Source organism: Salmo trutta, chromosome 40 (assembly GCF_901001165.1).
Source record: "Salmo trutta chromosome 40, fSalTru1.1, whole genome shotgun sequence".
In the NCBI taxonomy this organism is placed as follows: domain Eukaryota; kingdom Metazoa; phylum Chordata; class Actinopteri; order Salmoniformes; family Salmonidae; genus Salmo; species Salmo trutta.
Window position 1 is genome coordinate 18,554,125 of NC_042996.1, and position 25,511 is coordinate 18,579,635.

Genomic DNA, 25,511 nt, shown 5'->3' on the forward strand with positions numbered 1-25,511 from the left:
CGCACAAACACACACACACACTCTGCTAGCTGTCACGACAATGACCCCAAACAGCAGTTTTGAGTCGAGGCTGCTGATTGGTTTCCATGTTGATGATGCGAAGGTCGTGAACTCTCGCACTAGAAATGAATGGACTCTGACACTCCGCGGCACTACAGGGCTCTCCATACACAGACACACCAGAGAGAGTCACCTTCGGCTGAGTGCCTAATACAGTGGCTTCAAAAGGAGAGGACAGAGAGAGAGGAGAGAGACACTAGAGAGCGAGAGAGAGCGAGAGAGAGAGAGAGAGAGAGCGAGAGAGGGGGCATGTTCCAGCTTTATACGCAAGCTCAAAGAGAACCACCTGGACTAGAAGTGTTGCACTAAACAAACAAAGCACACACACAGTCACACTGACGTCCAGAGGTGCTGCTGACTCAATTGTTTGTGTACGATAGTCCTGCAGCCTGCGACAGGTGCAGATAAAATTGCTCACACAGCTTACTGTTTAAACCCCCCCCACACACACACACAAACACACTGGCTACAATAACACAGCACATAGCCATTCAGCCTGATACATGCTACAAACACTAACACAACATGTTCCACATATCACATATAGAGGGGAGGAGAGAGAGTGATGGATAGACATAAAGGATAAAGAAAGAGGGAGAGAGAGCAGTTGATCAACATAGAGGCAGAGAGAGAAATAGAGAAAAGAGAGAGAGAGGGAAGAGAGTGACAGAGAAGAAAGAGACAGAGGAGGGAGAGAGAGTGAGATAGTGAGAGGAGAGAGAGAGAGAGAAGAGAAGAGAGAGTGAGAGAGAGAGAAGAGAGAGAGTGGAGAGAGAGAGATAGAAGAGTGAGAGAGAAAAGAGAGAGAGTGGAGAGAGAAAGAGAGAGAGATTGAAGAGTGAGATAGAGAGCAAGAGAGAGAGAGAGAGAGAGATATTATAACCTACTCCCAGACCTCACTCTGTCGTTGTCATTTTTCACCAGTTGAGGCTCCTCAGAGGAAGGGGAGGACCATCCTCCTCAGTGAATTTCATAAAAATAAAAATAGTGAAGCATTTAAAAAGTTATCCTTTCTAGATAAAACGATACTAAATATATTCACGTCATCAAATAATTGATTAAAACACACTGTTTTGCAATGAAGGTCTACAGTAGCCTCAACAGCACTCTCTGGGTTATCACCATGATCCTCTGGGTACATTGACTTCAATACAAAACCTAGGAGGCTCATGGTTGTTACCCCCTTACATAGACTTACACAGTAATTATGACAACTTCCGGAGGGGGCCCCCGAGCGGTGCAGCGGTCCAAGGCACTGCATCGCAGCGCTAGAAGCATCACTACAGATCCGGGTTCGATCCCAGGCTGTGTCGCAGCTGGTCGCAACCGGGAGACTCATGAGACGGCACACAATTGGCCCATGCTATTTAAGCTAGTTTTATCCAACACAACACTGGAACTCTTCCATGTCATCAAATCAAATAAAATGGTATTGGTCACATGCACATGGTTAGCAGATGTTATTGCGAGTGTAACAAAATGCTTATGCTTCTAGATCCGACATTGCAGCAGTATCTAACAGGTAATATTGAACAATTCCACTACAAAACCTAATATCTAACAAATTCCACAACAAAACCTAATACACACAATCTAGTAAAGGAATGGGATCAGAATATATAAGTATAAAATATATGGATGAGCAGTGACAGAGTGGATAAGATGCAATAGTAAAGGATACAGTATACCGTTTATAGTACATATGAGATGAGTAATACGAGATATGTAAACGTTCTTAAAGTGGGATTATTAAAGTGACTAGTGTTCCATTTATTAAAGTGACCAATGATATCAAGTCTGTAGGTAGGCAGCCGCCTCTCTGTGCTAGTGGTGGCTCTTTAACAATCTGATGGCCTTGAGATAGAAGCTGTTTTTCAATCTCTCTGTCCCAGCTTTGATGCACCTGTACTGATCTCACCTTCTGGATGGAAAAGGGGGGAACAGGTAGTGGCTCGGATGGTTATTGTCCTTGATGATCTTTTTTGCCTTCCTGTGACATCGGAGGGCAGGTAGTTTGTCCCCGGTTATACGCTGTGCAGACCGCACAACCCTATGGAGAGCCCTGCGGTTGTGGGGGGTGCAGTTGCCGTACCAGGCTGTGATATAGTCTGACAGGATGCTCTCAATTGTGCACATGTAAAAGTTTGTGAGCATTTTCAGTGACAAGCCACATTTTTTCAGCCTCCTGAGGTTGAAGAGGCGCTGTTGTGCCTTTTCACCACACTGTCTGTGTTCGTGGACCATTTCAGTTTGTCGGTGATATGGACACCGAGAAACTTAGAACTTTCCCCCTTCTCCACTGCCGTCCCATCGATGTGGTTAGGGGGGTGCTCCCTCTGCTGTTTCCTGAAGTCCACGATCACCTCTTTTGTTTTGCTGACATTGAGTGAGAGGTTATTTTCCTGACACCACACTCTGAGGGCTCTCACCTCCTCCCTGTAGGCTGTCTCGTTGTTGTTGGTAATCAAGCCTACCACTGTAGTGTCATCTGCAAACTTGATGATTGAGTTGGAGGCGTGCATGGCCACGCAGGCGTGGGTGAACAAGGAGTACAGGAGAGGGCTGAGAACCCACCCTTGTGGTGCCCCCAGTGTTGAGGATCAGCTGAGTGGAGATGTTGTTTCCTACCTTCACCACCTGGGGGCGGCCCATCAAAGTCCAGGACCCAGTTGCACAGGGCGGGGTCGAGACCCAGGGTCCCAAGCTTAATGAGGAGTTTGGAGGGTACAATGATATTGAATGTTGAGCTGTAGTCAATGAACAGCATTCTTACATAGGTATTCTTCTCATCCAGATGGGATAAGGCAGTGTGCAGTGTGATGGCGATTGTATTGTCTGTGGACCTATTGGGGCTGTAAGCAAATTGCAGTGGGTCTAGGGTAACAGGTAGGGTGGAGGTGACATGATCCTTGACTAGTCTCTCAAAGCACTTCATGATGACAGAAGTGAGTGCTACGGGGCGATAGTCATTTAGTTCAGTTACCTTCGCTTTCTTGGGAACAGGAACATTGGTGGCCATCTTGAAGCATGTGGGGACAGCAGACTGGGATATGGATTGGATGAATATGTCCGTAAACACACCAGCCAGCGGGTCTGCACATGCTCTGAGGATGCGGCTAGGGATGCCGTCTGGGCCGGCAGCCTTGAGAGGGTTAACACATTTAAATGTTTTACTCACGTCGGCCACGGAGAAGGTGAGCCCACAGTCTTTGGTAGCAGGCCATGTCGGTGGCACTGTATTGTCCTCAAAGTGTGCAAAGAAGTTGTTTAATTTGTCTGGAAGTAAGACGTTGATGTCCGCGACGGGGCTGGTTTTCTTTTTGTAATCCGTGATTGTCTGTAGACCTTGCCACTTACGTCTCGTGTTTGAGCCATTTAATTGCATCTCCACTTAGTCTCTATACTGACGCTTTGCTTGTTTGATTGCCTTACAGAGGGAATAACTACACTGTTTGTATTCGGCCATGTTTCCAGTCACCTTGCCATGATTAAATGCGGTGGTACATGCTTTCAGTGCTGCCATCAATCCACGGTTTCTGGTTAGGGAAGGTTTTAATAGTCACAGTGGGTACAACATCTCCTATGCACTTCCTTATAAACTCGCTCACAGAGTCTGCGTATACGTCATTGTTATTGTCTGAAGCTACCCAGAACATATCCCAGTCCACGTGATCAAAGCATTCTTGAAGTGTGGAATCCGATTGGTCAGACCAGCGTTGGATAGACCTAAGCATGGGTGCTTCCTGTTTTAGTTTCTGCCTATAGGAGGGGAACAACAAGATGATGTCATGGTCAGATTTGCCAAAAGGAGGGAAGTGGAGGGCCTTATATGCATCACAGAATTTAGAGTAGCAGTGGTCGAGTGTGTTACTCTCTCGTGTACTGCAATCGATATGCTGATAGAATTTAGGTAGCCTTGTTCTCAGATTAGCTTTGTTAAAATCCCCAGCTATAATAAATGCAGCCTCAGGATATATGGTTTTGCAGTTTGCATAAAGTCCAGTGAAGTTCCTTGATGGCCGTCTTGGTATCTGCTAATAGGGGGATATACACGGCTGTGACGATAACCGAGGAGAGTTCTCTTGGGAAATAATACGGTTGGCATTTGATTGTGAGGAATTCTAGGTCAGGTGAACAAAAGGACTTGAGTTCTTGTATGTTGTTACAATTACACCATGAGTCGTTAATCATTAAACATCTTCTTACCAGAGAGATGTTTGTTCCTATCAGGCGTGATACATTGCAAATGCCGTTGGCTGTATGGACTCCAACAGCATGCCCACAGTTATCCATGTCTCTGTGAAATAGAGTATGTTACAATCCCAGATATCTCTTTGGAAAGCAACTCTTGCCCTAATTTCGTCAACTTTGGGACTGGACATTAGCGAGTAATATACTCGGAAGCGGTGGGTGGTGTGCGCGCATCCAAAGCCTCACTAGAAGAACGCTCGGCACCCTCTCCTTCGACGGCGCTGTTTTGAGTTGGCCTCTGGAATCAGTTCAAATGCCCTGGGAGGTGTAGACAAAGGATCTGTATTTGGAAAGTCGTATTCCTGGTCGTAGTGCTGGTTGTGCTGGTAAGTTGATGTTTCTCTGATATCCAGTTGTTCTTCCCAGCTGTATGTAATAACACTTAAGGTTTTCTGGGCTAACAATGTAAGAAATAATACATAAAAAAACTAAATACTGCACAGTTTCCTAAGGACTTGAAGCGAAGCTGCTATTGCTATCTTACTTCTCGGGTCATGGTATGCTTTTGGTTTTACTAATTTATTGCCACCGAAGCCCGCCGGTGTAACTGCTTACTGACTGTACACTAACTTTACTGCATGATTGTAGCGTGTTTACTAAAGTGTTGGTTCTATTAGCTATGCTGACTATGAGATTACTTTAGCTAATATGGTGACAACGATGTAGGCTGTGTGTAACGTGTTCGCTTGGCAAGGTTTTTCACCTGGTCACATACAGCTGATGTGTTGTGCATTGAATACAGCTGATGTGTTGTGCATTGAAGTCCACAAGCGAAGGGAAAAGGTGAGAGGAATAGAGCGCATAGATGTGAGAAGGAATACAACGTGGCTGCTATGAAAACTAACTGTGTTTATGCGTGATCAGGGGTGTATTCATTCCGCCAATTCTGTTGAAAAACTTTTCTTAAACAGAAGCAAACGGAACAAAACAGGGATAAACATAACTGATTTTGTTCAATAGAAACTATCATTTGCAACTTGTTGGACTAATGAATATACTCTAGATCAGCTCACTGCAGGCGGTTTTGCGTGTGTCACTGTCTGTCACCTCAAATTTTTCTCTCGACCTGTGTCAATCAATCAAATGTATATATAAAGCCCTTTTTACATCAGCCGATGTCACAATGTGCTATACAGAAACCCAGCCTAAAACCTCAAACAGCAAGCAATGCAGATGTAGAAGCACGGTGGCTAGGAAAAACTCCCTAGAAAGGCAAGAACCTAGGAAGAAACATAGATAGGAACCAGGCTCTGAGGGGTGACCAGTCCTCTTCTGGCTGTGCCGGGTGGAGATTACAACAGTACATGGCCAAGATGTTCAAACGTTCATAGATGACCAGTAGGGTCAAATAATAATAATCCCAATGGTTGTAGAGGGTGCAACAGGTCAGCACTTCAGGAGTAAATGTGTGCACCTATGTCGCAAACTTTCATTCATAGACTAGGTTGTAGCAACCTCATGATTGGAGTATGAATGACAGTCATCCAAAATGCTTTAGTAGAAATAAGGCCATGCTCATGAAAATAAATTATTGTCCTCCCTCATCTTAAACAGCACCGACCGCCACTGTTCTTCATCACATGTATAAGTGGACCTTCAGGACACAGGGCTGGCGAGCTGTGATGGAGTCAGACACTGGATAACCTCCAAATGTTGTCTGTAACCAAAATATCAGCTGTGTCGACACACACCGATACACACATTGTCACTGATACACACACACCATTCTACAAGCCCACACTGCACAGACTGTGTGAACACACACTGTCACACACTGTTTCACACGCAGTTATACACACCAACAAACACTGTTCTACAAGCCCAAACTGCACAGACTGTGTACACACATTGTCACACACACTTCTCTCCAGACTCATCCATGCAGGACCAGCCAGGAGGCTCTACTGTACTCTGCATATCATTTCATGTCATTTGCACAGAGCTCTGAGCACAGAGCGGGTGTGCTGTATAGAACAAACCATTCTCCTTAGAGAGTAAAGCTATCCATGCTCAATGGCTTGTGAACTTAATATTAAGTAGCCTGTCTAGGGATGATTATAGGGCATTAACTATTCTGCCACATTACCCATACTCCTCTGCTTTACTACTATTCCTAGCCTACACTACCCTCCCTTCACCACTGTACTGTGCCAATACCCATCCTCCAGCCAATACCCATCCTCCAGCGCCATTGTATCTTGCCTGTGCATTTCTTGGGGCTTCCTGGGCGCTTGCCATGCATCCCCAGCTTGCAGCCGAAGTTCTCCTCCCAGAACTCAGCGAACCACACGTTCCTCCTGTTGTTGGACAGAGAGCGGCTCCGGAAGTAACGGTCAAACGCTGTGGGGAAGAGGATGAGGAAGGAAGAGAGGAAGGGGGAGAAGATGGAGGAGAGATAGGAGAAGAGGTGAGAGGAGAGGAGAAGAGAAGAGAGGAGAGGAGAGGAGAGGAGAGGAGAGGAGAGGAGAGGAGGGGAGAGGAGAGGAGAGGAGAGGAGAGGAGAGGTCAGTGAGTGACATAACACGTAAAAACAGACATGTAAACATCTGGTATGATGTGATGTCAACCTTGTTGAGGGTATACTTTGTCTTTAACTCTTTACCCTCAAAAGACTATCATCTAAAATGGCTTCTGTCTGTACCGTCCACGGAGGCTCGTTTGGGCAGGATGGTAACGGCTCCCTCAGCCACCCGCTCCTGGCCAATCACAGGAGAGATCTTGGAGCCCCAGCTGTCTGACCCCACCCACAGGAAGTGACCAGTTTGGTTGTTGTGCTTGGCCGCGTCCAGGATACGCCTGAGAGAGAGATAGAAGGAGGGAGAAAGGGGGTAGGGAGAGGGGGAAGAGAAAGAGGAAGGGGAGATAGAAGGAGTCAGGACTGGAGTCACAACCGACACTTGGTATACCTGGGTAAAAAGGTACAGGGGTGTGTGTGTAGTGGTGTATGGATAGGCTATAGCGGTGTAGTTGTTTTTTTTGGGGGGGGGGGGCTGTACAACATACCGTATGTCGTCCTCGTTGGCGAACATAATGACAGCCCTGGCGTTGGACGTCTCCAGCAGACGTTTGATGATCTTATCAAACTCCCCTGGCTTGGGTTCACGCGGGATCTTCAGAGACTGGGCTATACACACCCCACCTAGAGGGAGAGAGGGGAGGGAGAGAGAGAGAGAAAGAAAGAAAGAGAAAAAGAAGGGGAATGTTTTAGTATCTGAATCACCCTCATCAATATGAGAACATCGTAAAATAGCATTGTGACTCCCACTGCTGTGATAGAGAAAGACTGATCCTGAAGTGGCAGCCTGTTGCCTTCCTGCCAGCACACAGAGCCAGGATTTAAACAAACACCATGACAGGACATATTGGAGCGGACACACACACAGCCATGTTTCATATTTAATGTGGCTGTTAATAACTCACAGTGTAGTGTCGTATAATTAGCCTTGAAACGGGGGAGTGTGTGTGAGTGTGTTGGAGTCTCCTCAGCCAGTCTCATTAAGTTCCAGGCCATTAAATGAACATCTGTGGTGTCTGTATTACTGTACTTAATCAGAGCAGCGTTCTCTCCACTCAAACACACACACACACACACAATGCCATAGAAAAATACTAATTTGCAGCAAATGAATGCCCTCTCTACAATAATGCTTGGTCTGTTGCTTGTCACTGCAGTGGGTCTCAGAATAGGGCTACTCAATGTGTTGTACTGGGGATTGTTAGGTCATTAATAACTGTCCTATAGAGAAGAAGGGTTCCCAAATACAGACAAAGCATCTGCCTCATCACTACGCTATTAAAGTTCTATCTTCCAGGTCAATCTATTTGACAGACGAATTCCAACAAATTCAAAATGTATTTTGAAAGAGAACATTATTCACTTCCTGTCCTGTGAGTCATTTGGCTGTTTGTCTCTTCCTTCAAACCCATCTTTCAACTCATCTCTCATGTTAACTAACCATAGTCATTACACTCGGAATAAACTCAGCCTCTATCCAAATTCAATTACCATTCATTTCATAGTGGTTTCTCTCATTTACGCTCTCAAAGCCTGGTTCCGATTTCCAAGAACTGAAAAATTGCTCTTTCATGTGGTGAAAAACTGATTACCAAAGAAAAACAAATTATTATGCACCCAGAGCTAACTTTCAAACAATTATTTTTTTAATGGATGGTACTTGTTATCATCAACATGTAGGGACCAGTGTGAGTATGTTTTCTATGAACACACAAACACCATCACTTACAGACAACCCAGCATAGTACAACACCTCAGAGAGAAAGAGACACAGACAGACAGACAGACAGACAGACAGACAGACAGACAGACAGACAGACAGACAGACAGACAGACAGACAGACAGACAGACAGACAGACAGACAGACAGACAGACAGACAGACAGACAGACAGACAGACAGACAGAGGGAGAGAGACAGAGGGAGAGAGACAGAGGGAGAGAGACAGAGGGAGAGAGACAGAGGGAGAGAGACAGAGACAGAGGGAGAGAGACAGAGAGAGAGAGGGAGAGACAGAGAGAGAGAGGGAGAGAGACAGACAGCGACCAAGAGCGAGAGATGGCTGTGAATGACTCAGAGTATTGTAGCGCACCCTGGTGGTGACACCAGCTCCACTACAGCAGCCTAGCGGTCAGTACACCTGCCCGACAGACACACAGCTCCAAGTGAAAACCAATAACATGCTACTGAGTAAAACAATTCAGGAATATGTTTCACAGTGGGAGTTTGTGTACATACAGAGATAGAGTAGACTCTGGGTAGAAGTTGAGGCAGTAAACACATATCTAGCATCATATCACCCCAGTGGACGATGTAGTGGGAGATACATTAATTCATTGAAACATACTCTGTAGGCTTGCTATTCCAACAGTGGCCTCCTTCTCTGGATTTCATTTTTAATCATATGATTATCAGTGCTTTATGAAACGTGACGAGTCAAAGTCTGACCATCTGACCTCCCGTGATCAGGAAGACATATACAGATGAAGTCGAAAGTTTACACACACCTTACCAAATACATTTAAACTCAGTTTTTCACAATTTCTGACATTTAATCCTAGTAAAAATTCCCTGTCTTAGGTCAGTTAGGATCACCACTTTATTTTAAGAATGTGGAATGTCAGAATAATAGTATAGAGAATGATTTATTTAAGCTTTTATTTCTTTCATCACATTCCCAGTGGGTCAGAAGTTTACATACACTCAATTAGTATTTGATAGCATTTCCTTTAAATTGTTTAACTTGGCTCAAACGTTTCGGGTAGCCTTCCACAAGCTTCCCACAATAAGTTGGGAGAATTTTGGTCCATTCCTCCTGACAGAGCTGGTGTAGCTGAGTCAGGTTTGTAGGCCTCCTTGCTTGCACACGCTTTTTCAGTTCTGCCCATAAATGTTCTATAGGGTTGAGGTCAGAACTTTGTGATGGCCACTCCAATACCTTGACTTTGTTGTCCTTAAGTCATTTTTCCACAACTTTGGAAGTATGCTTGTGGTCATTGTCCATTTGGAAGACCCATTTGCGACCAAGCTTTAACTTCCTGACTGATGTCTTGAGATGTTGCTTCAATATATCCACATAATTTTCACTCCTCATGATGCCGTCTATTTTATGAAGTGCACCAGTCTCTCCTGCAGCAAAGCACTCCCACAACATGATGCTGCCACCCCCGTGCTTCACAGTTGGGATGGGGTTCTTCGGCTTGCAAGCCTCTCCTTTTTTCCTCCAAACATAACGATGGTCATTATGGCCAAACAGTTCTATTTTTGTTTCATCAGACCAGAGGACATTTCTCCAAAAAGTATGATCTTTGTCCCCATGTGCAGTTGCGGTTTTGGAGCAGTGGCTTCTTCCTTGCTTAGCGGCCTTTCAGGTTATGTCGATATAGGACTTGTTTTACTGTGGATATAGATACTTTTGTACCTGTTTCCTCCAGCATCTTCACAAGGTCCTTTGCTGTTGTTCTGGGATTGACTTGCACCAAAGTACGTTCATCTCTAGGAGACAGAACGCGTCTACTCCCTGAATGGTATGACGGCTGCATGGTCCATGGTGTTTATACTTGCGTACTATTGTTTGTACAGATGAACGTGGTACCTTCAGGCATTTGGAAATTGCTCCCAAGGATGAACCAGACTTGTGGAGGTCTACACTTTATTTTCTGTGGTCTTGGCTGATTTCTTTTGATTTTCTCAGGATGTCAAGCAAAGAGGCACTGAGTTTGAAGGTAGGCCTTGAAATACATCCACAGGTACACCTCCAATTGACTCAAATGATATCAATTTGCCTATCAGAAGCTTCTAAAGCCATGACGATTTTCTAGAATTTTCCAAACTGTTAAAAGCCACCGTCAACTTAGTGTATGTAAACTTCTGACCCACTAGAATTGTGATACAGTGAATTATAAGTGAAATATTCTGTAAGGAATTGTTGGAAAAATGACTTCTTTCATGCACAAAGTAGATGTCCTAACTATAGTTTGTTAACAAGAAATTTGTGGACTGGTTGAAAAAAGAAGTTTTAATGACTCCAACATAAGTGTATGTAAACTTCCGACTTCAGCTGTAGCTGGGGCCTTTATCAAGGTGTTTAACGTGCTTCTATTCCATGATAATTACATCCAGCCTGTTTCCCAACGTTGGACCACATTATCTCTTCCCAGGATAATGAACTCTCTCTCCCAATGAGTGGTTTTCCCATTCCATTACCCCACTAACATATTGAATTATGAATGCTGATGAGATCGCTGTTCTCTCCGTTCCTTCTTGTCTTTCATCTCCCCCTGCTCTCTCTCTTCCATAATTTCTCAGTCTTTTCCCCATTATTAAAACCCACTCTTGCAGCAGTAGTTGACCCGTGTGTGTGTGTGTGTGTGTGTGTGTGTGCGTGTGCGTGTGCGTGTGCGTGCCTCTCACTCTATTTCTGGTCTGTGTGGTACACAGGCAGAATAATCTGGTTTCAGAGAGAAACTGTTCATCTCCTAAAAAAAAAAGGATAATTCAACCGGCGAATCACAACTCAGCCTTGTTTGACTTATTGAACAGTTTTATAAAAGTCAATTTCACAGTGGGAAACGGGGGGGGGGGGGGGGGGGGTTCCCTCCCGCTAAGTAGAATGGCTAATAAAGTTAGCTTCAAAGCGCTAGCTGTCGAGGTGACCAGGCATTTCGTAGCGGTGGCAGTGTCTGTGTGGTGCGAGCGTGTGCGTGTGCGCGTGTGGAGGAGAGAGGCAGGAGCCGTGCTGCTGATAAATCTTTCATTACGAGACATCGGTCTACAAAACCCAAGCACTTCTCATTTATCTCTCAGCCTGAATGTGGGACACCTCCACAATCACACTGACACACACCTCCAAACTCACTCACACACACACACACACACACACACACACACAATGGATCTGTGCCACTGCAAGCTTTCTCAGACCTCCTCAGTATGGCTAAGCTTCCCACCACATCTACCGACACACACACACACAAACACACACACACATACAAACACACATGCTGCAGTCACAGATTTACAAAGAACACGTTCAGAGAAGCACGCACCTGAATAAGTCCACCCACACACACTCAATTAGGAAAGCTGTCTATGCAGCCCACTCATCTTCAGCTGACATATAGCCAAGGATAATAAAACATGTTATTTTGCCAGACATCTAACAGCATCTAAGAGCATCCAACATCACACACACACACACACCCATCTCACACACACATCAAACAAAGATCATACACACACATGCATCAGGCTTTCAATTAACATGCAACGTCTGCAGCAGAGAGACAGACGGATAGCATCATGTACTTGATGAGGTATCAAACCATGTAATGTACAGACAGACAAGCATGTACAACCAACCCCCTAAACATTTCCCTATAACTAGGCCATTCATGTATCCAGGCCTAAGGTTGATACATGCATCTGGTCACTTTCCCCAAATTTCCCAGGTTTTCCAGAGATCCTGGTTGGAGGACTCTGGATTTCCTCTTTATTCTCTCTCGAGTCCAGGAATCTTCTAACCAGAACTTCTGGAGATCCAGGGAATTTGTGGAAAGTTACCGGAATTTTGCAACACTATCCGGGCCTATAGATTCACAGCACTGTTGAGTTTTTTTTCTCCAGGGAGATTGTTCAAGATTGAAGACAAAAATTGGACGTCTATCTATGTCCTGAGGGCGTCGGGAAGTGCCTTCAAAACGGAACACTAGGGGCAACAGTCAGTGCTATTGCCATCAAATGAGCTTGGGTTTTGCTAGCGTGTTGTGATGGGGGCGGCAGGATAGATGTAATTCCATGGCTCTGGATCAGAAGGTTGCATGTTCAATCCCAGGTGTGAACGTTGTTTTTTCTTTACCTTATCCCATACCTTATCCCTTACTTGACGTTTTAACCAATGATAAATATATATACACTAGATGACTGATAGAGGGTGCTGTGTTGAAGCCACCGTTTCTCCATCTTGGCACTCCCCCACCGGTGTAAAAAATATTTTGGAATCTAGAGAAATCCATTTATTAATGTCTATATACATTCTCGTATTCTATTACAGACACCTTAATGCATACCTTTCAATTATTTTATGTGAGATAAACATAAAAAAATAAATGAAAAAATACATAAAACATTTATTTAAAAAAAAAAAAAAAGAATTATTACTAATGTTACTGTTCCCACTACAACCAAAACATACTTACAGTGCATTCGGAAAGTATTCATACCACTTGACTTTTTCCAAATGTTGTTACATTACAGCCTTATTCTAAAATTGATATATATATATATATATATATATATATATATATATATATATATCCTCATCAATCTACACACAATACACACAATACACCATAATGACAAAGTGGAAACAGGTTTAAATATAAAAAATATGAGACAGATGCATCCTGTTTCCATTGATCATCCTTGAGATGTTTCTACAACTTGATTGGAGTCCACCTGTGGTAAATTCAATTGATTGGACATGATTTGGAAAGGCACACACCTGTCTATATAAGGTCCCACAGTTGACAGTGCATGTCAGAGCAAAACCAAACTATGAGGTCGAAGGAATTGTCCATAGAGCTCCGAGACAGGATTGTGTCAAGGCACAGATCTGGGGAAAGGTACCAAAAAATGTCTGCAGCAGCCTCCCGGGTGGCGCAGTGGTCTAAGGCAGTGCTAGCTGTGCCACCAGAGATTCTGGGTTCGAGTCCAGGCTCTGTCGCAGCCGGCAGGCCCTTGGGGCGGCGCACAATTGGCACAGCGTCGTCCGGGTTAGGGAGGGTTTGTCCAGCAGGCATATCCTTGTCTCATCACGCACTAGTGACTCCTGTGGCGGGCCGGGCGCAGTGCACACTGACCAGGTTGCCAGGTGTACGGTGTTTCCTCCGACACATTGGTACGGCTGGCTTCCGGGTTGGATGGGCATTGTGTCAAGAAGCAGTGCAACTTGGTTGGGTTGTGTTTCGGAGGATGCACGGCCTCTCGATCTTCGCCTCTCCTGAGTCCGTACGGGAGTTGCAGCGATGAGACAAGACTGTAACTACTACCAATTGAGGAGAAAAAAATTATAATAATAAATAAAAAAATGTCTGCAGCATTGAAGGTCCAGAAGAACACAGTGGCCTCCATCATTCTTAAATGGAAGATGTTTGAAACCACCAAGACTCTTCCTAAAGCTGGCCGCCCGGCCAAACTGAGCAATCGGGGAAGAAGGGCCTTGGTCAGGGAAGTGACCAATAACCCAATAGTCACTCTGAGAGAGTTCCTCTGTGGAGATGGGAGAACCTTCCAGAAGGACAACCATCTCTGCAGCACCCCACCAATCAGGCCTTTATGGTAGAGTGGCCAGACGGAAGCCACTCCTCAGTAAAAGGCACATGACAGCCCGACTTATGTAAACGTCATATTTTACACCTTTGCAAACATTTCTAATAACCAGTTTTGCTTTATCATTATGGGGTGATTGATGAGAGTGAAAAAAACGATTTAATAAACTTTAGAATAAGGCTGTAACGTTACAAAATGTGGAAAAAGTCAAGGGGTCTGAATACTTTCCGTATGCACTGTAAATACATTTTTGTCCTTGAAACATTTAATTCAAATACTGTAGAATTCCATTCATTCCTATGGAGGACTGCTCCTAATGGGAAGTGCCAATATGGCCAACCGATGGCTTCAAAGCCTCTCAATGGCCAATACATACAGTAGCATCAGCAATCCAGGGATTATATACACATCATTGGTTTTAACCCTATCCCAAACCTTAACCCTTTGGAATGAGTGCCTAAATTTAACCCTTATCTTTGTAATTTGACGTTTGAAGAAATAGAACGCTGCAGAGCAGGAGAAACGTAGACATTTGACGTTTGGAGCAGGTGGATGAACATCTAATTCTACAGTGAGACTGTGAGAGCTTGTTGTTTTTCTCTGCCTGGTAGTTCATTGATTACAGGACAGTATTACAATGGTAGCAGCTGCATTTCCTCTCTCTCCCACACATAAACAACACATCAGCACAAGTGGCGGTCAGTGACGTTCATGATGAGGGAGGACGATTTTTGGCCATATTTCTATCACAGCATGTAGGATTCACTGTCATTCATATTCCATTCACCCAGTTCAATGTAACATCGATAGGTTAAGGCTACTACATGATACTCACATTTTCCCTATACCCATCATGAGGTTGCTACAACCTAGCCTATGAATGAAAGTTTACAACAGGTCGAGAGAAAAATTGGAGATGACAGACAGTGGCACATTCAATACCACCTTGCACACTCTTGCCTGCATCTAGCTGATCTAGGGTGTAATCATTAGTCCAACAGTTGAAAACGAGAGTTTCTATTGGATACATTCAGGTATTTTTATCCCTGTTTCTTTAGCTTTCGTCTAAGAAATGTTTTTGAACAGAATCGGCGGAATGAATACACCCCTGATCATAGCAGCCACGTTGTATAAATTCTAGCCTCTATGCACTCTCCTCCTCTCACCTTTCACTTAGTTTGTGGACTTCAAACAACACATCAGCTGTATGTGACCAGGTGAAAAAACCTTTCCAAGCCAAACCATGTCATAACCGCTACACACAGCCTACATCGTTGTCACCCTATTAGCTAAAGTAACGTCCTTGTCAACATAGCTAATAGAACTAACGTGTTAGTAAACCCACTACAATCATGCAGTAACGTTACAGTGTATAGTCATTAAGCTCAGGTGGCAATAAATTAGTAAAACCAAAAGCTTACCTTGACGTGGAAGAATTCCAGTGTTGTGTTGGATAATCATAGCCAGCTAGCTAACATAGCATCCCTCTGTTTGAGCCGGGTGTTTGAGTAACTAAACTAGCCATCTGCATTTGCTAGCTAAGTAACTGAAACTGAAAGTGAATTTTTTTGTTGCAAAATCTCTCTCTCTCTTGCTTCTCCTTCATTTAAAAAAAATAATAATTTGTTGAAAACTGTTCAACTATTGTCTTTCTCACTCTTTGAGTCTCCTACTCGCTACATTTTATGCCCTGCATTGCCAGCTCGCTGTAGCATATGCTTTCAATAATAGATTCATTCTCTTATCCTTTGATTGGGTGGACAACATGTCATTTCATGCTGCAAGAGCTCTGATAGGTTTGAGGACGTCCTTGGAAGTTGTCATAATTACTGTGTAAGTCTATGGAAGTGGGTGAGAACCAAGAGCCTCCTAGGTTTTGTATTGAAGTCAATGTACCAAGAGAAGCTAGCTGTCCTCCAGCTACACCATGGTTCTACCCTACAGAGTGCTGTTGAGACTAATGTACACCTTCATTGCAAAACAGTGTGTTTCAATCAATTATTTTGTGATGTGAATATATTTAGTATAGTTATTTCTAGGAAATTCACTGAGGAGGATGGTCCTCCCCTTCCTCCTCTGAGGAGCCTCCACTGATCAACACATACACGCAAACACATCCACACATACACACACACATACACACACAAATATCAACACACATACATACATACATACATACATACATACATACATACATACATACATACATACATACATACATACATACATACATACATACATACATACATACATACATACATACATACATACATACATACATACATACATACATACATACATACATACATACATACACAAACAATGCAACTGAGCATCCTCTCTCTCCCACACACACAAACATCATTAGCACGGCTCTAAATACTCACATTGGTTTATAAAAGGATAAAGTTTACTTCCGTGCCACATTTAGCTACATGCCCCGGGGTGAGGAGCATGGGCCTTTGAAGAAGCTGGTGCAATTGGTGTGTGTGTGCGTTTGGCATGGGTGCCTGTGTGTTGTGCTTGTGCGTGTGTGTGTGTACAGTGAGAGTGGTGAGTGTGTGTGCCTTTGTTTTTGTGTCGGTGTGTTGTCTGCATCAAACAGAAAATCCCCTCTCTCTCGCTTCATATCTCTCTCCATCTCTCTCTCTTTCCCTCTCTCTCTCCCTCTCCCTCTCTCTCTCCCTCTCTCTCTCCCTCTCTCTCTCCCTCTCTCTCTCCCTCTCTCAGACAGTAGGTCTGTGTGTCTGGGGAGGACTGTGGAGTCTTGTCATCATCATTGAACTCTAGCCGTCTGGCTGATGTCAGCCCCTTTCTGTGATCTGAGGGGAGGCCAGAGGGAGAGGAAAGGCAAGGGGGAGAGAGCTGTGTGCTGTGAGGAGGGGAGAGGAGAGGAGAGAGGGAGAGGCAAGGCAAAGGGGAGAGATCTATATGCTGTGAGGAGAGGAGAGAGGGAGGTAAAGGAAAGAGTGTGGGGAGAAGGGGTAGAGGTGTAGAGGGGAAGAAGAGGGAGAGAGGGCGAAAGGCCGGAGAGGGGGAGAAGGGAGAGGTACTGAGAGAACAGAGGAGATTAAACTCCTGGCACAGGGCAGGATACTAGACACCACCCAGAGACAGAGCAATGTTACCGCATCTATAGGTCGCCTTAATGCCAATCGGGTTTTCAATCCTCAGACCATGTTATCAATAGTTCTGATCGGTCAGATCAATCTTCCTCTGATCCCCTGGCCAAGGAGAGAAAGTGAGGGGGAAATAGAGAGGCTCTAGAAGGGGGATGTCAGGTGTTGAGTGGGGGGATATGCAGTATTTTGGAGTCCAGTCACAGCTGAACGGCTGAGGTGCCGTGGTGCTGAAGGTCATCTACAAGCCTGGGTTTAGACCGTTTTCCTCTCCTCCTCGTCCCTCTCTCTTTTTCTCCTAGGTGGATGCATCCCCCAGTGAACTGGAGGGATTTCTAGCTACAAGGAGGTCACACAAATTCCCATCACCTCTGCCTGCTTAATGTCCCGAGTCTTGTCTTGGAGGCAGAACTGAGAAGTTTCCGCTAGATGGGCCAGCTGCAAAGTCAAAATTGGCTATATTGTAAAAATGTATGTAAACAAAACTGGGCTTTTGGGTCTTAATTTAACGTTAGGGTTGGGCATTAGTGTTAGCAGTGTGGTTAAGGTTAGGTTTAAGGTTAGATTTGAAATCAGATGTTATGACTTTGTGGCTGTGCTAGCTAGTGACCAGTCTACAGAGGTGCCTCCAAAAAGATTCATGACAAAAAAAACGCTAACCTGCGTTTCAGACTTGCCCACAAAGCATAACCCAGCTTTAGGAACAGCTGCTCTTTCTGTGACATAGACTGACCATGTGAATCCAGCTGAAAGCTATGATCCCCTATTGATGTCACATGTTAAATCCACTTCAATCAGTGTAGATGAAGGGGAGGAGACAGGTTAAAGAAGGGTGTTTAAGCCTTCAGACAATTGAGACATGGATTGTGTATGTGTGCCATTCAGAGGGCGAATGGGCAAGACAGATGTTTTAAGTGCCCGTGAACGGGTTGTGACAATAGGTGCCAGGCACGTCGGTTTGAGTGTGTCACAAAAAATGCAACACTACAGGTTTTTTCATGCTCAACAGTTTCCTGTGTATCAACAATGGTCCACCACACAAAGTATATCCAGCCAACTTGACACAACTGTGGGAAGCATTGGAGTCAACATGGGCCAGCATCCCTGTTGAATGCGATCGAAACCTTGAAGAGTCCATTCCCCGACGAATTGAGGCTGTTCTGAGTGCAAAAGGGAGTGCCGCTCAATATTAGGAAGGTGTTCCTAATGTTTTGTACACTCGGTGTATATGCTCTCTTACACACATACACAGAGGAAAGGAGAGGGGAGGAGAACCCAGGTCAGTCTGGGTGAAAGAGATTACCGTCTGTCCGCTTTGCATCTGAAAGGTCAGTAGACATATTACAGCTGTGCTCTACTTCCTACAGTTGGCTTTACAGCTGACTAAAGGTGATGATCCGGACCAGCAGTATTAGCTATGGCTTTAATATCAGATACACAGCCTTACTATCACACACACACACACACACACACACACTCCTATCAGACAGAACACCCATCAAGCTCAGATCCACAGATGAAATGGTTTCTTGGGATGAGATGGCGCCATCCTCTCCCCCTCTCTCTCTTTAAATCTCGTCTCCCTTTCCCCGCTTTCTCTCCCTTCTCTCGCTCTTTCTCACTTCCCTCACCTCCCCTCAACTCACCCCACCACCCCAAGACAAACCGCAGCCCTCGCCTCCAGCCTTTCCGGTGAGGCAGGAGGAGGCGAGGAACGATTGAGAGGAACCCACCCCAATCTGAGAGAGACCATTATCGACCATCAACCCCACCACACATACTGGGATATATAAACTATAACATCAATATAACACCACATTATCACCACCATACAGTGACTGACTGGAAAATACAAGCCTGGTAATAAAAAACATCATTTGTCTCTATTAAAATCTCTGCATGTCTCTCTCCCAAAGCAGAGCAGAGAGGAGCGAGAGGTGGATGTACGCCATTTGAATGGAGATGGAGGCACTGCCTATTGTCCCTGATAACATCACTGTGATTACTGCAAACATGCGGCTGAATAGCATCGTAAAGAACCAGCCCAGTGAATCCATTATGGCCGTCGCTAAGAGCGCTACGCTACGTTCACCTGCTACCCGCTACCATTGTGTGTTATGCTAATGTGGCGCTAGCGAGATTGATGGGGTGTTAACATTGTATGGACTATTCAAATATTGATATTTCGGTTGTGCATGGGCTCTTTCTCCATTGTGGAGGGAGATGGAGAGAGAGGGGAGGGGAGGTCAATAGATTCATTCATTATGCCATTTTGAATCTTAACCTCAAATGACTTTATCTGACGCTGGATAGAGTACATTTGTTGAAACACCTTGGACTGGAAATATTACTATTGACTTATTTAAACTGTCAAGGTTAAGAGATAGAGGGGGGAGAGAGTGAAAGGAGAGGGGGCAGAAAAGAGTGGGAGGAGAGAAATAGTTAAAGCTCTTCTAATCTATGCTGTCGATAAATGCTGAGTATGGAAGCATCAATGATAATGTACTTGACAGGATTCCAAGGAATGGATTGAGAAAGAGAGAGGCAGGGCTCTGTGCTGGGCTGTGTATCAATGTTGTGCTGGGGGTCTCTCTCTTTCTCTTTCCCTCTCTCCCCGTCTGCCCTTGATCCCCGCTGTAAACTGAAAGGCAGCATCCCGCTGTTCGAACAACTCCCCTGATCTACCCTCCATCCCTCCTTCCCGCACTCCCTCTTTTTCTCTCATCCTTTTCCCCAAAGGTATGCTGTATACGCCAGCCCAGCTCTATCATTGATGCAGCACCTTTCCCTTCCTTTCTCTCTCTCTCTCTCTCTCTCTCTCTCTCTCTCCCGAACCCCCCTACCCTCCCCTCCCCTCCCTCCCTCCCTCCCTCCCTCCCTCCCTCCCTCCCTCCCTCCCTCTGCCAGCCTCCCTCTGCCAGCCTCCCTGGTGGGTATCAGTTGCTGAGCATCTCGTCACTCTTTCTCTCCCAGGAACACTTGCCAGTAATTTCTAATCCATTCCCCTCTGTCTATGTGCCTCTCTGTCTGTCTGTCTGTCTGTCTGTCTCTCTCTCTCACACACACACACACACACACACACACACACAGTGTACATTACCTTCCATGCACTTGTCATCTAACACGCTTGGCACACACACACGATGGGATGTGTGTTTGCCTGATGATTTTTGAACAGAGGCATCTCTGTTTGGCAAACCGAGAGAGGGAGAGAAAGAGAGGGAAGGATGGATGGAGAGAGAGAGAGAATGGTAGAGCTAAATGACCTCTGAGAGAGTATTGGCATTTGGTTTAACTTTAATAAGGTCAAAGTGGGAGGCAGTGAAATGAGAGAGAGAGGAGGGAGTAGGGGAATACCCTGAGTAGAGAGAGAGGAGGGAGAAGTATAATACCCTGAGAGGAGAGAGAGGAGGGAGGAGTATAATACCCTGAGTAGAGAGAGAGGAGGGTGTAGTATAATACCCTGAGAGTAGAGAGAGAGAGGAGGGAGTAGTATAATACCCTGAGAGTAGGGAGAGAGAGGAGGGAGTATTATAAAACCCTGAGAGGAGAGCGAGAGGAGGGAGTAGTATAATACCCATAGAGGAGAGAGAGAGGAGGGAGTAGTATAATACCCTGAGAGAGAGAGAGGAGGGAGTAGTATAATACCCTGAGAGAGAGAGGAAGTAGTTTAAAATCCTGAGAGGAGAGAGAGAGGAGGGAGTAGTATAATACACTGAGAGGAGAGAGGAGGGAGTAGTATAATACCCTGAGAGTAGAGAGAGGGGAGGTAGCATAATACCCTGAGAGTAGAGAGAGAGGAGGGAGTAGTATAATACCCTGAGAGGAGAGAGGAGGGAGTAGTATAATACCCTGAGAGTAGAGAGAGAGGAGGGAGTCGTATAATACCCTGAGAGGGATGGATGGAGAGGAGGGAGTTGTATAATATCCTGTAAGGAGAGAGAGAGGGGAGGGAGTAGTATAATACCCTGAGAGTAGTGAGAGAGGAGGGAGTAGTATAATAACCTGAGAGGAGAGAGAGAGGAGGTAGTAATATAATACCTTGAGAGTAGAGAGAGAGGAGTAGTATATTACCCTGAGAGTAGAGAGAGAGAGGGGGGAGTAATATAATACCAATAGAGTAGAGAGAGGGGGGAGTAGTATAATTCCCTGAGAGGAGAGAGAGAGGAGTGAGTAGTATAATACCCTGAGAGTAGAGAGAGAGGAGGGAGTAGTATAATACCCTGAGAGTAGAGAGAGAGGAGGGAGTAGTATAATACCCTGAGAGTAGAGAGAGAGGAGGGAGTAGTATAATACCCTGAGAGGAGAGAGAGAGAGGAGGGAGTTGTATAATATCCTGTAAGGAGAGAGAGAGGGGAGGGAGTAGTATAATACCCTGAGATTAGAGAGAGAGGAGGGAGTAGTATAATAACCTGAGAGGAGAGAGAGAGGAGGTAGTACTATAATACCTTGAGAGTAGAGAGAGAGGAGTAGTATATTACCCTGAGAGTAGAGAGAGAGAGGGGGGAGTAATATAATACACTGAGAGGAGAGAGAGAGGAGTGAGTAGTATAATACCAATAGAGTAGAGAGAGGGGGGAGTAGTATAATACCCTGAGAGGAGAGAGAAAGGAGTGAGTAGTATAATACCCTGAGAGTAGAGAGAGAGGAGGGAGTAGTATAATACCCTGAGAGTAGAGAAAGAGAGGAGAGAGTAGTATAATACCCTGAGTAGAGAGAGGAGGGAGTTGTAAAATACCCTGAGAGGAGAGAGAGAGGAAGGAGTAGTATAATACCCTGAGAGGAGAGAGAGAGGAGGCAGTAGTATAATATAATCCTCTCTCTCTCCTCTCAGGGTATTATACTACTGAGAGTTGAGAGAGAGGAGGGAGTAGTATAATACCCTGAGAGTAGAGAGAGAGGGGAGGGAGTAGTATAATACCCTGAGAGGAGAGAGAGAGGAGGGAGTAGTATAATACACTGAGAGTAGAGAGAGGAGGGAGTAGTATAATACACTGAGAGTAGAGAGAGAAAGGAGGGAGTAGTATAATACCCTGAGAGTAGAGAGTGAGGAATGAGTAGTATAATACCCTGAGAGGAGAGAGAGAGGAGGGAGTAGTATAATACCCTGAGAGTAGAGAGAGAGGAGGGAGTAGTATATTACCCTGAGAGGAGGGAGTAGTATAATACCCTGAGAGTAGAGAGAGAAAGGAGGGAGTAGTATAATACCCTGAGAGGAGAGAGAGAGAGAGAGGAGGGAGTAGTATAATACCCTGAGAGTAGAGAGAGAGGAGGGAGTAGTATAATACCCTGAGAGTAGAGAGAGAGAGTAGGGAGCAGTATAATACCCTGAGAGTAGAGAGAGACAGGAGGGAGTAGTATAATACCATGAGAGTAGAGAGAGAGGAGGGAGTAGTATTATACCCTGAGAGTAGAAAGAGAGGAGGGAGTAGGATAATACCCTGAGAGTAGAGAGAGAGGAGGGAGTAGTATAATACCCTGAGAGTAGAGAGAGAGAGAGGAGGGAGTAGTATAATACCCTGAGAGTAGAGAGAGAGGAGGGAGTAGTATAATACCCTGAGAGTAGAGAGAGAGGAGGGAGTAGTATAATACCCTGAGAGTAGAGAGAGAGGAGGGAGTAGTATAATACCCTGAGAGTAGAGAGAGGGGAGGGAGTAGTATAATACCCTGAGAGTAGAGAGAGAGGAGGGAGTAGTATAATACCCTGAGAGTAGAAAGAGAGGAGGGAGTAGGATAATTCCCTGAGAGTAGAAAGAGAGGAGGGAGTAGTATAATACCCTGAGAGTAGATAGAGGAGGAAGTAGTATAATACCCTGAGAGTAGAGAGAGAGGAGGGAGTAGTATAATACCCTGAGAGTAGAGAGAGAGGGGAGGGAGTAGTATAATACCCTGAGAGTAGAGAGAGAGGAGGGAGTAGTATAATACCCTGAGAGTAGAGAGAGAGAGGAGGGAGTAGTATAATACCCTGAGAGTAGAGAGAGAGAGGAGGGAGTAGTATAATACCCTGAGAGGAGAGAGAGAGGAGGGAGTAGTATAATACCCTGAGAGTAGAGAGAGAGGAGGGAGTAGTATAATACCCTGAGAGTAGAGAGAGAGAGGGGGGAGTAGTATAATACCCTGAGAGTAGAGAGTGAGGAGGGAGTAGTATAATACCCTGAGAGTAGAGAGAGAGAGGAGGGAGTAGTATAATACCCTGAGAGTAGAGAGTGAGGAGGGAGTAGTATAATACCCTGAGAGTAGAGAGAGAGGAGGGAGTAGTATAATAACCTGAGAGTAGAGAGTGAGGAGGGAGTAGTATAATAACCTGAGAGTAGAGAGAGAGGAGGGAGTAGTATAATACCCTGAGAGTAGAGAGAGAGATTAGGGATTAGTATAATACCCTGAGAGTAGTTAGAGAGGAGGGAGTTGCATAATACCCTGAGAGGAGAGAGAGAGGAGGGAGTAGTATAATACCCTGAGAGTAGAGAGAGAGGAGAGAGTAGTATAATACCCTGAGTAGAGAGAGACGAGGGAGTTGTAAAATACCCTGAGAGGATAGAGAGAGGAAGGAGTAGTATAATACCCTGAGAGGAGAGAGAGAGGAAGGAATAGTATAATACCCTGAGAGTAGAGAGAAAAAGGAGGGAGTAGTATAATACCCTGAGAGTAGAGAGAGGAGGGAGTAGTATTATACCCTGAGAGTCGTGAGAGAGGAGGGAGTAGTATAATACCCTGAGAGTAGAGAGAGAGGAGGGAGTAGTATATACTCTGAGAGTAGAGAGAGAGAGGAGGGAGTAGTATAATACCCTGAGAGTAGAGAGAGAGGAGGGAGTAGTATTATACCCTGAGAGTAGAGAGAGAGGAGGGAGTAGTATTATACCCTGAGAGTAGAAAGAGAGGAGGGAGTAGTATTATAACCTGAGAGTAGAGAGAGAGAGGAGGGAGTAGTATAATTCCCTGAGAGTAGAGAGAGAGGAGGGAGTAGGATAATTCCCTGAGAGTAGAAAGAGAGAAGGGAGTAGTATAATACCCTGAGAGTAGAGAGAGAGAAGAGGGAGTAATATTATACCCTGAGAGTAGAGAGAGAGGAGGGAGGGAGTAGTATAATACCCTGAGAGTAGAGAGAGAGAGGGAGTAGTATAGTACCCGTAGAGGAGAGAGGAGGGAGTAGTATAATACCCTGAGAGTAGAGAGAGAGAGGAGGGAGTAGTATAATACCCTGAGAGTAGAGAGAGAGGAGGGAGTAGTATTATACCCTGAGAGTAGAAAGAGAGGAGGGAGTAGTATAATACCCTGAGAGTAGAGAGAGAGAGGAGGGAGTAGTATAATACCCTGAGAGTAGAGAGAGAGGAGGGAGTAGCATAATTCCCTGAGAGTAGAAAGAGAGAAGGGAGTAGGATAATTCCCTGAGAGTAGAGAGAGAGGAGGGAGTAGTATTATACCCTGAGAGTAGAGAGAGAGGAGGGAGTAATATTATACCCTGAGAGTAGAGAGAGAGGAGGGAGGGAGTAGTATAATACCCTGATTGTAGAGAGAGAGAGGGAGTAGTATAGTACCCGTAGAGGAGAGAGGAGGGAGTAGTATAATACCCTGAGAGTAGAGAGAGAGGAGGGAGTAGTATAATTCCCTGAGAGTAGAGAGAGAGAGGAGGGAGTAGTATAGTACACTGAGAGTAGAGGGAGAGATGAGGGAGTAGTAGAATACCCTGAGAGGAGAGAGAGAGAGGAGGGAGTAGTATAATACCCTGAGAGAGAGAGGAGGGGGTAGTATAATACCCTGAGAGTAGAGAGAGGGGAGGGAGTAGTATAATACCCTGAGAGGAGAGAGAGCGAGAGAGGGGAGGGAGTAGTATAATACCCTGAAAGTAGAGAGAGAGAGAGGTGGGAGTAGTATAATACACTGAGTTCAGAGAGAGAGAGGAGGGAGTAGTATAATACCCTGAGAGTAGAGAGAGAGGAGGCAGTAGTATAATTCCCTGAGAGTAGAGAGAGAGGAGGGAGTAGTGTAATTCCCTGAGAGTCGTGAGAGAGGAGGGAGTAGTATAATACCCTGAGAGTAGAGAGAGAGGAGAGAGAAGTGTAATACCCTGAGAGTAGAGAGAGAGGAGGCAGTAGTATAATACCCTGAGAGTAGAGAGAGAGGAGGAGGGAGTATAATACCCTGAGAGTAGAGAGAGAGAGAGGGGAGTAGTATAATACCCTGAGAGTAGAGAGAGAGGAGGGAGTTGTATAATACCCTGAGGAGTAGAGAGAGAGGAG

General features: G+C 45.1%; 1 protein-coding gene across 2 annotated transcripts in view; it reads right to left on the reverse strand.

The window, feature by feature from the left end:
- The window catches only part of grm8a (glutamate receptor, metabotropic 8a), a 276,591-nt gene that overhangs the window by 60,405 nt on the left and 190,675 nt on the right, over nucleotides 1-25,511 (reverse strand). For both annotated transcript variants that reach the window (XM_029742256.1, XM_029742258.1), the window contains exons 4-6: nucleotides 7,315-7,450; nucleotides 6,953-7,107; nucleotides 6,514-6,651 (exon numbers count right to left, since the gene is read on the reverse strand). In XM_029742256.1, coding sequence (XP_029598116.1) covers nucleotides 6,514-6,651; nucleotides 6,953-7,107; nucleotides 7,315-7,450 — 429 coding nt within the window. The remainder of the gene's footprint in view (nucleotides 1-6,513; nucleotides 6,652-6,952; nucleotides 7,108-7,314; nucleotides 7,451-25,511) is intronic.